The sequence below is a fragment of the Caenorhabditis remanei genome, chromosome X, assembly GCF_010183535.1.
Source record: "Caenorhabditis remanei strain PX506 chromosome X, whole genome shotgun sequence".
Classification (NCBI taxonomy): Eukaryota; Metazoa; Nematoda; class Chromadorea; order Rhabditida; family Rhabditidae; genus Caenorhabditis; species Caenorhabditis remanei.
In genome coordinates this window covers 20,276,315-20,290,669 of record NC_071333.1, presented here as the reverse complement: position 1 = coordinate 20,290,669, position 14,355 = coordinate 20,276,315, and the positions used below count along the sequence as shown (strand labels likewise).

At 36.1% G+C, this 14,355-nt stretch overlaps 2 protein-coding genes across 2 annotated transcripts; both read right to left on the bottom strand.

Moving 5' to 3' along the window:
* Nucleotides 1-5,822: 5,822 nt before the first annotated feature.
* Nucleotides 5,823-9,072, bottom strand: GCK72_026063 (uncharacterized protein; the record flags this gene model as incomplete). The annotated part of the gene is made up of 15 exons (XM_053736637.1): nucleotides 5,823-5,894; nucleotides 5,950-6,016; nucleotides 6,062-6,239; nucleotides 6,626-6,726; nucleotides 6,786-6,919; nucleotides 6,976-7,045; nucleotides 7,381-7,463; nucleotides 7,521-7,673; nucleotides 7,724-7,902; nucleotides 8,006-8,149; nucleotides 8,195-8,303; nucleotides 8,358-8,501; nucleotides 8,555-8,682; nucleotides 8,739-8,980; nucleotides 9,041-9,072. The coding sequence occupies 15 exons, from the start codon at nucleotides 9,070-9,072 to the stop codon at nucleotides 5,823-5,825; spliced, it is 1,836 nt and encodes a 611-aa protein (XP_053580203.1).
* Nucleotides 9,073-12,819: 3,747 nt separating this feature from the next.
* GCK72_026062 (uncharacterized protein) lies at nucleotides 12,820-13,890 on the bottom strand (the record flags this gene model as incomplete). Its single annotated transcript, XM_003101999.2, has 7 exons — nucleotides 12,820-12,936; nucleotides 13,025-13,165; nucleotides 13,209-13,298; nucleotides 13,346-13,452; nucleotides 13,511-13,644; nucleotides 13,710-13,779; nucleotides 13,827-13,890. 7 exons carry the CDS (start codon nucleotides 13,888-13,890, stop codon nucleotides 12,820-12,822), a joined length of 723 nt encoding a protein of 240 aa, XP_003102047.2.
* Between the last annotated feature and the right edge of the window lie 465 nt (nucleotides 13,891-14,355).

The following is a 14,355-nucleotide window of genomic DNA, read 5'->3' as shown; positions in this document are numbered from 1 at the left end:
AATTTACTTTTTTTTGAGAAATTTTGTTACCAATTAGTAAAGTCTGTTTTGGTCTGGTTGGGTAGACTAATGACCACTATTTTTGAAGAGGAAGTAGCTTTCTTGGCCATTGGAGCGGAAAAAGTGTAAGTTTCAAAAGAATGAAAAAAATCAAACTTTGAAAATTGTCTGCTCCAGACACCTCCAACTCCTTAGAGGGTTCCCATCCACGAATAGATATAAAACTTGATAGGGACGTCATAAGTATGACAAAAAACTAGTGAGCGAACAAAAGAATCACGGTCCTGTGGGAAAATAGTGGGCATGAACCGCTAATTTTAGTACCTGCGTAGGCCGACTTGTGAGAATATGAGATTTTGTGAGCGGATAAGAAAAAAAAGAGTCCGAAATAGTTCAAAGAGAAGGAAATGAGAAAAAAAAACTCACCGAAAACTTTCCAAGAACGCGGCAGAGTCTAGAAGATAGACGAGATAGAAAATGGGCGGAGTCTTGAGAAGAGTGAAATGACGTGGATGCTTCAACTGTACGAATCCTATAAAAGTTCATGTGTTTTACTGTTTTTAATGATCTGAAAAATGAGAAAAAGCGTGGTGTCAATTGGTTTACAAAAAACGAATGAGGGAGGGGAAAAAGGGAGAAAATTGGATGACGAGAAGGAGAGAAGTCAGTGTGTTTTTTTCCAGCAAGAAACATGAACACAGCAAGGAAAATTCAAAATATTTCGATTAAAATCTGTTTGAAAATCTTAGTGAAATATCTTTCTAATAGCTTTACAGAAAAAATAAAAAATAAAAAATAAAATATCAAAAGTACTAAAGACTACCTACGATATCTGATACAATAGGGGAGATTTTGAGTGAATGGAGGGCATTAGAATATTCTATTAGCATTCACATGAGAAGAAGGAACCAGTATTGAAACAAAAAATGGGTATAATGCAGAGATCCAGTTGAACTTTAGCCCAACTTACTAGGGTAGGTCATGGAGTCAGTTCAGAGATTTGGGAATGTGACCGGTATCAATGGAGGGCTCAGAAAACGTTGATACCAAATATATAATTAGTTTTTGCCCTCGGGGTCTGGTTTTGGAAAAAACACGCATCAATTGTAAGACGTAAAAACTGAAATTCAAAAAATGCTATTTTGAAGCAGAGAAAAGTAACAGTCTCACATTTAAGGCTAGCTTTTTTTTAAATACCAGGCTTCAAGTTCAAACACTGAATGTATATTTGTAATCAGCGTTTTCTGAGCTTTTAAATTATTCATGCCAGAAACCATGTCTCCAAACTTACTCCACGATCTTTCCTAGTAAATGATTTTTTACTAATACCAAGTTGGTGTGAAGGTTACTGTGCCTCCCGTCGTCAGTTTCTTAAAATTGTCAATTCTGAGCCTCGTGCCTAAAGCAGGTTGACGAGCCGTGCAAAAAGGAATTCTATCGAGTGTTCTAGAATTCTGAGTGAATTCTAGCCTTAAAACGGCAGATTAGAGCCTACAAAGTGGGTCACAAAACATACTGGACGCCCCCTCCTTATTCAAAAACTTGGGGTGTATATGTACATATCGCAAATCTATAGAAATTGAAAGTTTCCAAAAGTTTCTGTTTCAACTCTGTGGTCATGATGGAGACCCATAAAGATTGATGATGGGGGGAGAGGGAAGATATGAGGACTTCAAAAGAAAGGAGCGTACGAGGCGTCATTTATGACACCTGCCACCTTTGAGAAGATGCCGCCAAGAAAAAAATGGCATGGAGCAGAGCACAAGGAGTGTTGCAATATTTTTCGAGTGTGACGTCACCAAAATATTTTTTTTCAAAAAGTTCCTATTTTAGTTTATTTCTTCTAAATAACATATACCAACCAAAAGATCACTTATATCATGTTTTTTTTCAATGTGATTTTTGAACTGTGAATCACGTCTTGGAAATGAAAATAAATAACAAGATTAGAATTTCATTAGCTTACTAATTTTTAAAAATTGAATACGTATATTTTCTATGGCGTACCTTCTCGAGGCATCTTTCTTGATTCCTAGGCACCGCATACACAAAAAAACGTTAAAGAATCAAAAAAAGCAATAGAAGATAAGCGACCAGTCTGTCGGTGTGCGAGAATAACCGTCGGTAACCATGGATTCAAGATTTGTGGTTGGTGTGTGGGTATCTTGAGGAAAAAAAAGAAAAAAAGAGGGAAACAAGGGGAGAGGCTGAGAAAAAAAAGAGTTGAGGAGTATAAGTGATATTGGAAATTGTAGAGAGAGGCGGTAGATCAGAAAAACGAAATTTTCTGATTCTGGCGACCTACTGTTACCATCAATATGGTCATGACCAACTCAAAACGAGAAATATAAATTTTCGTATGATCATTTCGTTAATAAGCCCCCTAGACAATTTTATGACTCTATTATCAGATTATTCTCCTATTTTCTTAGTGCAATCTTACATTCGCTTTATGAAAAAGTGATCATTCTATCCCTACATCATTTAAGGCTTGTTGAGTGTCTAAAATAAACTTTGTCGTATTTTGTTGTTTTGATCTTTGAAAAAAAAACTTTTCGCCGATCACATAATGTTAAATCTAATGACAGCCCACTCCATAGATCACTTTCATAAAAAAATAAACTTTTTAGTATATAAAATTATGTCAGTCATTTATGATTAGAAAATCAAAAAAGTGACATTTTTGATAATTCGGGGTACACCTGTACACCTGCAGGTCAGATAACTTTTGACTCGAATTGAAAAATGGCGCAATCAAGTAGGGGGCAGGTGAAAAGTTTTAATAATCGGTGTAGTTCGAAACATAACTATAGTAACACTGAGTACATAAGGAACATTCATAAGAATACGACCAAACACCACATTGGAACACGCTCCGTTAAAATAAAATTAGTTTCAAAATTTTGAGAAATTCGAGTCAGCTCTTGTTCTACCAAATTGCCACCAATCTCATTCATAGACCTCCACATTGAAGGATTTCACCTCCTGCCTCCCCCACTCCCCAAGACTCCAGTGACGTAATTAGTATCGTTGTGTTTGGATCGGAAGAAGGGCAAAGAAGTGAGAAGGGAAGAATGATGTTTTGGTATAGAATTGAGTCAGATGAGTCAATATTTTAGACTGGAACAAAAATTATAGTTATTATCTTGGAAGATTTTTAGGAGGGATCGGATTAGGAAGACTCGTGAGGAAGATTGAGCTAGACAAATTGAAAGAGGCAAAAAAAAACGTGTGGTGAACTGACTACACAGAGATCTAAGAAAAACAGTAACATGCAAAAATTTCGTACTAGGAATTTCACAAATACAAAACAAAATCAGCATATTTTCAATGATATTTTATTTCCATGAAAAATGCGCTTTTTGAACACCAAAATGACTTCAACACAGGATTAGAGAAAAAATTCTTGGAAGATTATACAATTTTCAAAAATAGTCTTTGAGGAGATAATCCAAAAAGTTCGAGCCCCGATGTGTGCTCACAGAACGGAGACATGTTTTTTGAACACTCTTTTTCTATGAAATAAGAAAAAAAGAGAATCACACTGATTTCTTTTCCCATGAGAGAAAAACGAGAAAATTTGATTTTCTTATATGAAACATTCTTTTTCGAGATGGAAAATGATGATGTTTGATTGAGAGTATTCAGAAAAAAAATGAAAAAAAGTTGGAATTTTCTGTGAAAAGAAAAAAAATGTTGCGATAAGGTTTGGCACGCAATCTAGCTATCATAGAGAAGAAAGTTGGATGTTTTTTTCTTGGGGGAAAGCTGAGAGTCTAAATATGAATAAATCTATATTATACAAATTGGATAAACTTCGACCTGAACGACTAATTCTTAAGAACGTTGAAGTTTGAAGGTCTATCTGATTTCCCAATAGGTTTAATTTCTTCAGAATCTGTAGTCTGCAGTACTGAGAAACAGTTCTGTGGTTAGACAGTTTTTTGTACAAGCAACTTGCTAAGATGTCACAGTTCATTATAGTTGCCATCTTAATGTTAACTCTAGTGGAATGAAGAATTTTTAGATAAATATTTTCAGAGAGTACTTTTACAAAAACATTGTCAACTACAAAAGTGGCATTCTAACTGTGTCATAATACTCAACAACTCTATCAAATTTTTTTATATTGTTCGGAAATATCTGAGACACAGTAACCTACCTACAGTGCAAGTATACGAACTTTTGCCGTTTTCAGTAGAAATTGTCCAACTTTGAGAGTGTGTCATGGTAATTCTGATTGTCTCACCAACTAGATTTTTAATGAATTATACTGATTGAAAACAGACCTCCATTTTTGTACTCACCGACTTTTTTGTATGAGCACTGCCTAAAGAGTTATGGTCATTTTAAGCCGACAGCTCAAAAATCGCACTGTTTTGCGCTGAAATTGGTCGATTTGAAGGAGAAATTACTTTGTCGATACGTAACTTGCTAGGGAGTGCTCGCACTAAAAAGTTGTCAATCACAAAAATGAAGTTCTACTTTTGATCAGTAGGATCCAATAAAAACCGGATTGGTGTGGCAATCCGAAAAACCAGAACACACTCTCAAAGTTGGGCAATTTCAACTGAAAACGGAAAAAGTTCGTGTACATTAGCACGGCACTGTAAACATACGCTATTTACGAAAAACGGTAAACCAACGTTGCGATTTGAAAAAAACCTAAAACTATTCTAAAATTAGTGATAGTTTTAAGTATCCAACCTCCCAACCTAGTATTTCTAAGAACCAAAAAACCTAAACTGCTCACTGAGCTCTATCTCTTACTTTGCATGGAACCCTTTTCTCATTAAAGAAGGCAAGTCAGAAGAGAGTGATGACTTTGAAAAGTTGAATGCATTCATTAAAAATGAATTCATTCTCAGTAAAAGAAGAACCTAACAAAAGTGCCTGAAAAGAACAAAAAAGGAACATAGCTTGACTGACAAGGGGAGAAAAATGAACAAAAAGGAAATAAAGAGGAGAATGAATGCACTTGACGATTCTATGGTCCCTGTCCAAAGCTGCAAAAAAATGAAGAAGAGGGAATAGGAAAATGGACCCAATGTGGCGAGGGATGATTTATGCGTTTTGTGTGTTTCACTTTCTTGAAAAAAAAGTTTTGAACTTTTTTCGAAGACGGAAGTCTGAAGATTTGGATTTTGATGGGGCCCAAAAAAAACCAAGAACAGAATAAAACAGAAATCCGAAATCTTGAAAATACTTTTTTTTTTCATTTTTCACTTCAGGGCGTTCTTGAACACAAATCCAAAAATGCAATTGCCAAAAACAAAAAAAGTGAATGGAAAATGAAAAAATAAGAGTAAATCGAAAAAAAAGAGCCGTCAAAAGACGTATGCAATTTTTCTTCGCCCCTTTCGTTTTGATGGGATTGAGTGTGCATTATGTGATAGAAATGCGGATGAGCAGGGTGTATTTCTTGTAGTCTCACTTCAGTTATCCGTTCCGTCATTCCTCTTGAGAGAAAAAAACACTGAAAATGTAAGAGAGATAACAGAAAATAGGAAGGAGAAATCAACTAAATCAATTTTTGGATATCCGTGTGTGTTTACTCTCAAACATATGATTTTAGATGAGTCATAAGGAGTTTCAATAGTATAATGGTCACCAGCCACTTTTCAATAGACCACTTAAGAAGAGAAGGCGGTCAGCCCCTCTTCATGAACCAAAGGTAAAAAGATATCAGTTTTCAATATTGATCTATCTCAAAATTTTAGTTCAAAATACAATTTCATTCATACTTGGCACTTAATAGAAAAAATCATCAAAATCATATACACAAAGTTCACAATAATTTTTACACAAATATTTTTCCATTTTCATAGTCTTTCGGTAATCCGTGGCAAGTGGCTGAAACTGTTTGGATTGTTGTTTGCATCCATTCCATTTTCCTAAAATATACATACATTTTTTATTAAACAAGAATTTCAAATAAAAACCACTAACCTTTCTGCCATACCGGCCAGACCGATTTCTAGCCATCCGAGACGGCAGCATGTAGATTTCAACATTTCTGGAATCCAATTTTTTCTAGATTCCTGATTTTCTAGATGCTTACCCAATAGTGGAGTCAACTTCAGCTCTTCTCAATCTAGCAGACCGGACTCCATAGTGTCTCAGACTCATATCACAGAAAGATAAGAGTCTTTGAACTTTTGCCAGCAAGTCGGATTCCATATGAAACTTCTTCTCAGCAACAAAGAATAAAAACATAAGGAACGCATGGAAAGGAAGTCCTGAAAAAATAAAATGAAATTTTCATATTACTAGTGAGAGCCATGGAGTCAGTTTGGAGGTTTGGGATGTGACCTATATCTTTGGAAAGCTGAAAAAAAGCTGATTCCAAATATGTATTAAATTTTTGCTCTCGAGGTAAAAACAAGGTCAATATTCTGAAAAATCTCGAATTATTATCTTCTTGAAATTTTTTTTTTAATTTTCGCGTTTTAAGAAGGAAATAATTCTCTATTTTACCAAACTGTGACTTTGTTTTTCTCGAATTAAATACATATTTGGAACCAGCGTTTTCTTACATTTAGCTTCCCAATAATATGAGTCGCGTGCCATATCTCCAAACTGACTCCGTGGTTTTTCACAGTTAGTTTAAAACAAAACAACTTACCATTCCCACTAGTCTGTCGGTCCCCGGTAAAATAATAGTTAATCTCTGCAACTTTCACATCCACTTGTGCAATCGGCATTACATCTGCTAGATTGCACTTCCTAAAACATCAAAAAACAATAAGAAACATGTGCAAAAAATGAAAAATGAGGTGTTGTACCTGACAAATTGCTTCAATCCGGCACCAGTGATGTTTACATTGTTACGTAGTTGCACAAATTGCATGTAGATATACATGGCCTTATCCAGGAATAGGAGATGGCCACTGTGAGCACCATACCGGGTTGGAAATATCTAAAAATGTTTTAAGTAAAGATATTAAAGGTCAGAAAGGTTAAAAAGTAACATACTTCACTCAAATGAGGTTTCCTTTTCTGTTTTATTGTTTGAAAATCATCCAGAGACTTTGTTTCACCTTTTCTGAAACAGAAAATAAAAATTATTACTTTCTGGTAGTAGGGAAGATCATGGAGTCAGTTCGGAGATATGGAACGTGACCTGTATCATTGAAAAGCTGAGAAAACGCTGATTTTAAATATTTATTCAGTTTTTACCCTGGAAACCTGTCGTTCGAGAAAAAGCTCAAAGAAAAAAGGTTTTTTGCGTGTTTTTGTCAAACACCAGGCTTCGAGAGCAAAAACTAAAGATATATTTGGAATCAGCTTTTTCTATGTTTTCCAATGATATTTTTCCAATGACACGTCATATATCTTGACACTGACTCGGTGACTTCCCCTAGTTAAATTAAAACATACAAACTATGAGTAGTCTGATATTCCTCTTCCATTAATCCCAGCACCAGAAGTAATGTATCTCTGACTAGTGGCATTTTTATAACCTGAATAAAATAAAATCAATTTTTTTAGTATTCTTGTTCTCTATTGAAGTTGTCTACCTCATCAACAATACTTCTGACCCGTTGGCCACCCTCGGTTAGTGATCTGCCAGGATATGGAACAATATGATCTGCAGTAAGAGATGGAGCAGCATTCACTTCAAGAAGGATGGGCGTTCCATCATCTCTTATCATAACGTCGAAACCCATGATCTGAAAAAAATATTTTTTGTCATTTTTTCAGTGTTTTCAAAATTACTCACCTGAAAACATTGCGGGCCTGGTGAATCATAGAAATGATGTTCATAATGTAGCATTATTTCCGGTAGCATTGCTAATGTAGTCTTCACAAGGATGAGTTTGATGTCATGCCATAATTTCTTTGTTTTGATACCCCTGGATTCCAACTGATGGAATACGGTAGATAAGAGACGCTTGCTTCCTGCAAAAATGTGTTTTGTGGTTTTATCTCTATATTCTTATCCCTTATTGCAAACACTTCCAGCATTCCATTCCTCAACTAATCCCCCTAGTCCCTCTCTCACCTTTGGTCTGGTCTTGGAGTGTGTTGCTATGCACGTACGCCTCATTCGCCTTGTTCAATGAATAATTCGTGAGATGAGCGTAGAGATTTTTGAAGTTTGACGAATCCGGCTTCTCGTACTTTTCTGTACAGAAACGAGCCATTCCTGAAAACAAAGTGATTGGAAAATACAAAAGTATTATTGGAATACCTTCTCTAGCCACGTATATCGACAAAGGATTGATGCTCTTGATAACTCCATACACACGGAAATCAAATTTCAATTTATCACCCATAAGCATCGGGTCAGCGATGTATTCCTGCGAAATTCTTGTTGTTTAATCAAAATTTATAATCTGAAGAATAAGACAAACCTGAACTAACTGTTGTTGGTTTACATCTCTTATCTGACTTGGATTGCTTATCAAATAGATGCCGGTACCCTGTGCACCTTCATCAGGCTTTACAATAAACCACATTTCCATTTTTCCAGCGGCCTGGCTTTTCCGATAATACGTCTGAAAGACAGAAGTCATGTATTCGAATATCGCTGAGAATTTTAGAGTCTTACATGAAAATCAGTGAGATGGGCTGGTAGGAACCATGACTTTGGATAGAATGCGTACTCGTCTGGGAACAATTTTTGCATAGAGGAGATCGCATGGGTCAAGGAAATCTTCTTGGCTAGTTCTGTCATTCCTGAAACAAAAACATTTATTTTCTGAGTTTTAATTTCAATTTCTAGTTTCTATTACCTGGGAACTTGTTGACTTTCGAGTGCGGTGAGGTGACAATTTTATTCATATCCGAAAGTACCACATTGTGCCAGTAAACATCGCTGGGTTGTTTATCCGGCCGACCTTCCGGATATTCAATTATACCTATTTTCTTGGCACATAATGAGACGACGAATTGGTTCGATTTGGCGCGTGACGTATCGATAGTGAAGCGTCGCGACGCCGTGTTTTTTGAGCGTTGGATTCGGGTATAAGAGGAACTGAATAACGTGGAAAGCATTGGGATAAGGTTTTTTTAATAGTATAGACAAAAAACTCACTTGGAAATTCCACTTGGCGGTCGATTTTCCATGATAGAGCTCAACGATGAAGACCTTGTGAGAGGAAGTGGCAAATTCTGGAAAATCTAAGTTTTCCCTCCACAACGCCCTTTCTGAATGAAAAACAATGTGAACAAAGAAAAAGAACTGACCTTTTTAGGTTCAACTTGCAAAGAAATGCGCCGATTTGATGGTGTCTCCTTTTCTTTGGACTCTTTTTTTGTGAGGGACACTTTTCGAAAGATTTGATCGTTGTTCACTGGTTGCGAGGGATCGTAGAATTCAACGGGTTTGATAGGAAGGGAAGATGTGGCAAGCTGGAAATTTCGAACGTTTTAACTTTTAACGAGTTAACTTAATTTTTTCAATTTCCGGGATATTTCATTTACGACACACGTACATTTTCTTTTTTTTTAACATAGAGATTGAAAATGTTATTCTACGTCATATAATATCTAAATATACGCATTTTTCATCATTATGAATATTTTTCTCACACAATCATACTTCCAGAAAAACGAGTAAGAAAGACTGATCAGAAATGGGAGAGGCAGCCAGAGAAAAAATGTTCGCATTTCTTATTTTTTGTGATTTATAGTAGCAGAACGACAAACACAAGAAGAGATATGAAGGAAAAGCTAAGCCAGGTGAAAAATTTTGAAAAAAAGAAGACTGACTTCTATGATAACGAAAAAACATAGATAGATGAAAATGAAGCGCGGAAATTAAGGTTGGTTGGGTGAAGAATACCTAACAACAAGAAAATGTGTTAGGTGAAGAGTAAACTGAAAGAAAATAGCGAGAAGAATGGGTAATGTACCCAAAAATTTGCTCAAATGTGATATCATAAGAAAAACAAAATTTCTTCAAAAAAATAATTATTAGGTTACCACCTATCATTAAGGCCACCCAGTAGAAAACATTTTTCAAAGAAAATATCAAAGCGGAAACGGGATATAACATTTTTGAGACTCTATGTCTCACAATTTGTTAGTCTACAACTAATGAGCGCCTTAGATGATTTTCAGTGATTTTCTTATCATTTTGAGACATATGATTTCATAGTCTGTTCTAACGTTTTCTCAATTTTTCTAAAAATTGTGTACTTAGCCTCATAGATATGACATGGGAAATGTTTTGAGCATGATGCATATTAAAGTCTATGTTTCCGTATGATATCTGAAACGGACAGACAAAAAATGAACCAGGATCCCTAAACAAGGTAAAAGAAGAAATGCGAACAAAAAGGAAAAGAAGAAAAGGTTCACCATCTATCTGGGTAGGTTACTATGGGGACCACGCCCCTCAATTTTAAAGCAAAAAAAACGAAGAAAAAAGAACCAGACTCACATCAGATGGATGCACCTTACTTGTGGATGCAACCGGGTTGTCCGCACAAAATTCTGTAGATATCTTGCAGCCCATTAATTATCATAGTATCACCGGTATCATAGGAAGAATCTGGAATGTGGAAATGTGTTGAAAAGGGGGAAATGTTGAGGAAAGAGAGGAAATAAAGATTGAGTGAAAAAAAACAGAATAAGAGAGTAAGAGAAAAAGATTTGTGAGAAAATTAAATTCTAGGATTCTAAAAAACAAAAAGGCGAGCCGAGAGGTAAAAAGGTAATATAAAAAGCTGAACAACTTCATGTGCAATCTGTGATACAGTTAAGTTTTTTGAGGTATACAGAAAAGTCCATTAGCTAGATTCCCGATAGAAATAACAAAAACTAGTTAACTGACAAAATATTATCCCGTATTATTGAAATAATATTTGTTTTCTTCAATCAAAGCACTATCACCTGTAACGAACCCTTTTTTCCCGCATCTCACACCTCCTCACACCCGTCTGCTACCATCTCTACCTTACATTTACATCTAATAATATACTCCCCCTTTTTTTTTGTTTCTGGGTGGCAGTAACACTGCGAAAGAGAAAAGACCCACCAAAAATATCAAAAACGAATTCTCTGAACTAGCGACAGAAAAGTAATTGGAAAAATGTGGAAAAACGAGACAAACGGAAAAAGAGAGAAGTGAAAAGAAAAAGAACTTGGGACTATGTCTCCCAGCAACATGAATAAACGAAACAAGTGCATAGAAGAATGTGATGACATTAAGAGTGAAAAAATTGGAGTGAAGTACATATACTTTCAACAAACATTTTATAGTCTCGAAATGTTTCGAATCAAAAAATTTGACCTTTTTTCATTGCAAGAAGTGTAAAAGATATAAGAATACCCTTCACCAAGCCAAGTCGTTTTTCCCCTATCCCTTCTCTTCTCCTTGGCCGCACACCAATAAAAAGTGGCTGGTCCGAGTGACCGGAAGTAAAGTGGCCAATATATATCCGGTCCGACTGAAGATCCCCTTAGAGAGGTAGAGAAGGGTTGGCGTCTGAGATGGCGTGATGTATTTTGGCAGGTGATGAAACCTGGTGGGAATTGGATTCCGTACTTTTTCGTAGAAGAGCTTCTTTGAAAAAAAATTTAATATGGAGAGGGAGCGAAAGGAGTTTTTTAAAATTGTTTTTTTTCATACTTTTTTATACCGGTCCGGCCCGGCATATGAAGTTGAAAAAGTATGTTGAACAAAATTTTGAAAATTTTTGATTTTTTTTTCGAAAACGTCGAACTTTTGAATATACATCTGACAGCTTCTGATATATAACCCACGTATATAAATATAAAAACATCAATATTCCCACCTGTCATTTTCCAATGACGTTGGTTGTACTCTCCCTTCCACCTCCCAACCAAAAAACCGAACCCAAGGAAAACATTATAATAATTGCACCTGAACTCACCAAAAAAAAAACTGAACTTTATTTCCCTTTTCCAACGTCTTGCAGAAACACTTTTAGTGTGTTTGGTTTCCGCTCGTTTTCTTTTTGCTCGTATGTATTATGTTGCGATGACGACTCGCCTCGTTTTTCGCTAAAAAGAGTGTGCTCGGCTTCCTTTTTCTTTCCTCGCTTCATTCTTTTTCTTTTTCTCACCACACATACACATACACATACAAATTAAAAAGAGGAAGGAGGAGAAGGGGGATGTGGGGATGAAAAAAAAGAGGGAGGGAGAAAATGAGAAGAAGATATATAAAAAAAGCGTTCGAATAGAGAGAAAAAGAAGAAAAAAAAGAAGGGATTATCAGATATAAGGTTTTCAAAGATTTCGGTTTTAAATATCTAACAAGGGAAGTCTTTGCAAATTTGATTATCGTTACTTTCGACTTCCCGTAGTCCATTTTTGCTGTCAAAACAGACTAACTGTTTCTGTGAGCCAAGATATGAGCTTATAGCTAAGCTTTTCACATTGAATTTCAAATCGGCTGCAAATACGCCACCGCGCGGTTCTATATGTGTTTCCCAGCGGTTCACCTGTGCTGTAAAACGCTAAAAACGCTAAAAGAAGGCTAAAAATAAAAACATCTTTGCGTATACTACACATTTGCCGATTTAGAATCCCATGTGAAAATACATAACCATTTGAAAAGTTTGAGAGCTCATAACTTGGTTCGCAGAGACATTTAGCCGGTTTTGATGGCAGAAATCAACTTCCCGCAATTGAAAATGCCTATAACAAAATTTATTGATAGTTTGAAAGCCGCGTCACCTTCCTTATATGATTCATTTTATATATCAAAATTTCAATTTAACAGAATAAGAATGACACTACATGGCTCAAGTTGCTTGTATTTACGTATGTATCAACGTTCCCACATCTCGCATTCTTGCCTTTCTCACAACACGTACACAAATATTTATTATGTCAGACTTCTCAAAAATAATAATCAGAGGCAAATGAACGAGAGTGTTTGTCGCCTTGGCGACGACGATTCCGATCACCAACATGACGCCAACGTGGAGGGTTGAAGTGCTTAGTTTTTCCGGTTTCCTGGAATATAATGAACCGAATGGTTGAACTAGACTACGTTGTATCTAATCAGGGATCCATTTCCTTCTAACACCTGTCAACTACTCACCGCCTTTTTCATCAGTGTCTCTTTTGGCACTGATCTCAAAACATTCAAATTGGTCTCTGATTTCACTTTCCTCAGATTTGAAGTAGGAATCTGAGATTTTCTGGACTGCTGTTCCAACTTTTGAGCACGATACCGTTGGTCCTAAAACACAAAACTACTGAAAATGAAAAAAGAGAAAACTCACTCTGTGCTGCCTGATAAGCTGATCATTTTTCTTTTTCGGCTTTGGTTTGGATGGAATACCTTTTTTCACAGTTGTTGGTGGGATATAGACCTGGAATACAAGTTATGGGTATAGTTTTCAAAAAATATGATTCTCACTGGTTGAAATACTGGTTCTGGAGTTAGCTTCCTAGCTGGCTTTGATTTGGGCTCGAAAACTGGGACCTTCTTCTTCTTTTTCTTTTTCTTCTCGGTGAGTGGGTATTCTGAAAACAACAAATTGTGAATATAATTGTAATAAAATGCAAATTTAATGAGTCTCACTTTCTTCAGGGTCCACATAACCCTCTGAGAAGCTGTTCGACTTTCTTGGTGGTGGGTAGAAAATCTTATCAGGTTCTGGCTCCGGCTCACTTCTTGGAGAAATCTCACGGACCCGGTCAGCTTCACGACTCCAGCTGGAATTCAGAATTCAGAATTCAGATATTATTCCTTATGATTAAAAATCCTTAAAAATTCATACCTGATTCTCCTGGTACTTGACGGTCGAGAAGTGTGTCTGGATGCTCGTTCACGAAAATGAGGATTGTATGCTGAAACGGGTGAAAAAAATCAGTGAACTCTACCAAAAATGATATACGTATAATATCCTGACGTGGGATTCCTGACTTCGGGAATTCTGGCGACGGGGAACGCTGTTCCATAGGTTTTACAACATCTCCTTCGATTTTGATGCGGTAAAAGTAACATCGTTTCAGGTCTGAAAATGTGGAAGCGGTTCCCAGAAAGCCAAAAACTATTTTTTAATCCATCAAAAACCAAGTCTTAAAACAACAAAAAATGATTTCTGAGATGTTCCCATTATTTCAGTTGAATGAATAAGGAGGGGAACAAATTGTGAATAAAGAGTTACCTAGTTTTTTGTTGCCTTACCTCGATCAACTCGAACCATTGTTTCCTGAATTCAATTTTTAGAGTAGGTCACAAGAAAATTTGGAAAGTATGATGTTTAAAGTTTTTTCTCCCTTTTTCTCATTGTTTGGTTGTTGCTGGGTAACATTTTAAACAATGCTTCTCAAGTGGAGTCAAACTTAGTGAATAATTGATGATAGTGTATGGGTGTGGTAGCTAAAAACAGAAGTGGTAAATAGGGGCCGGAGACAAATTAG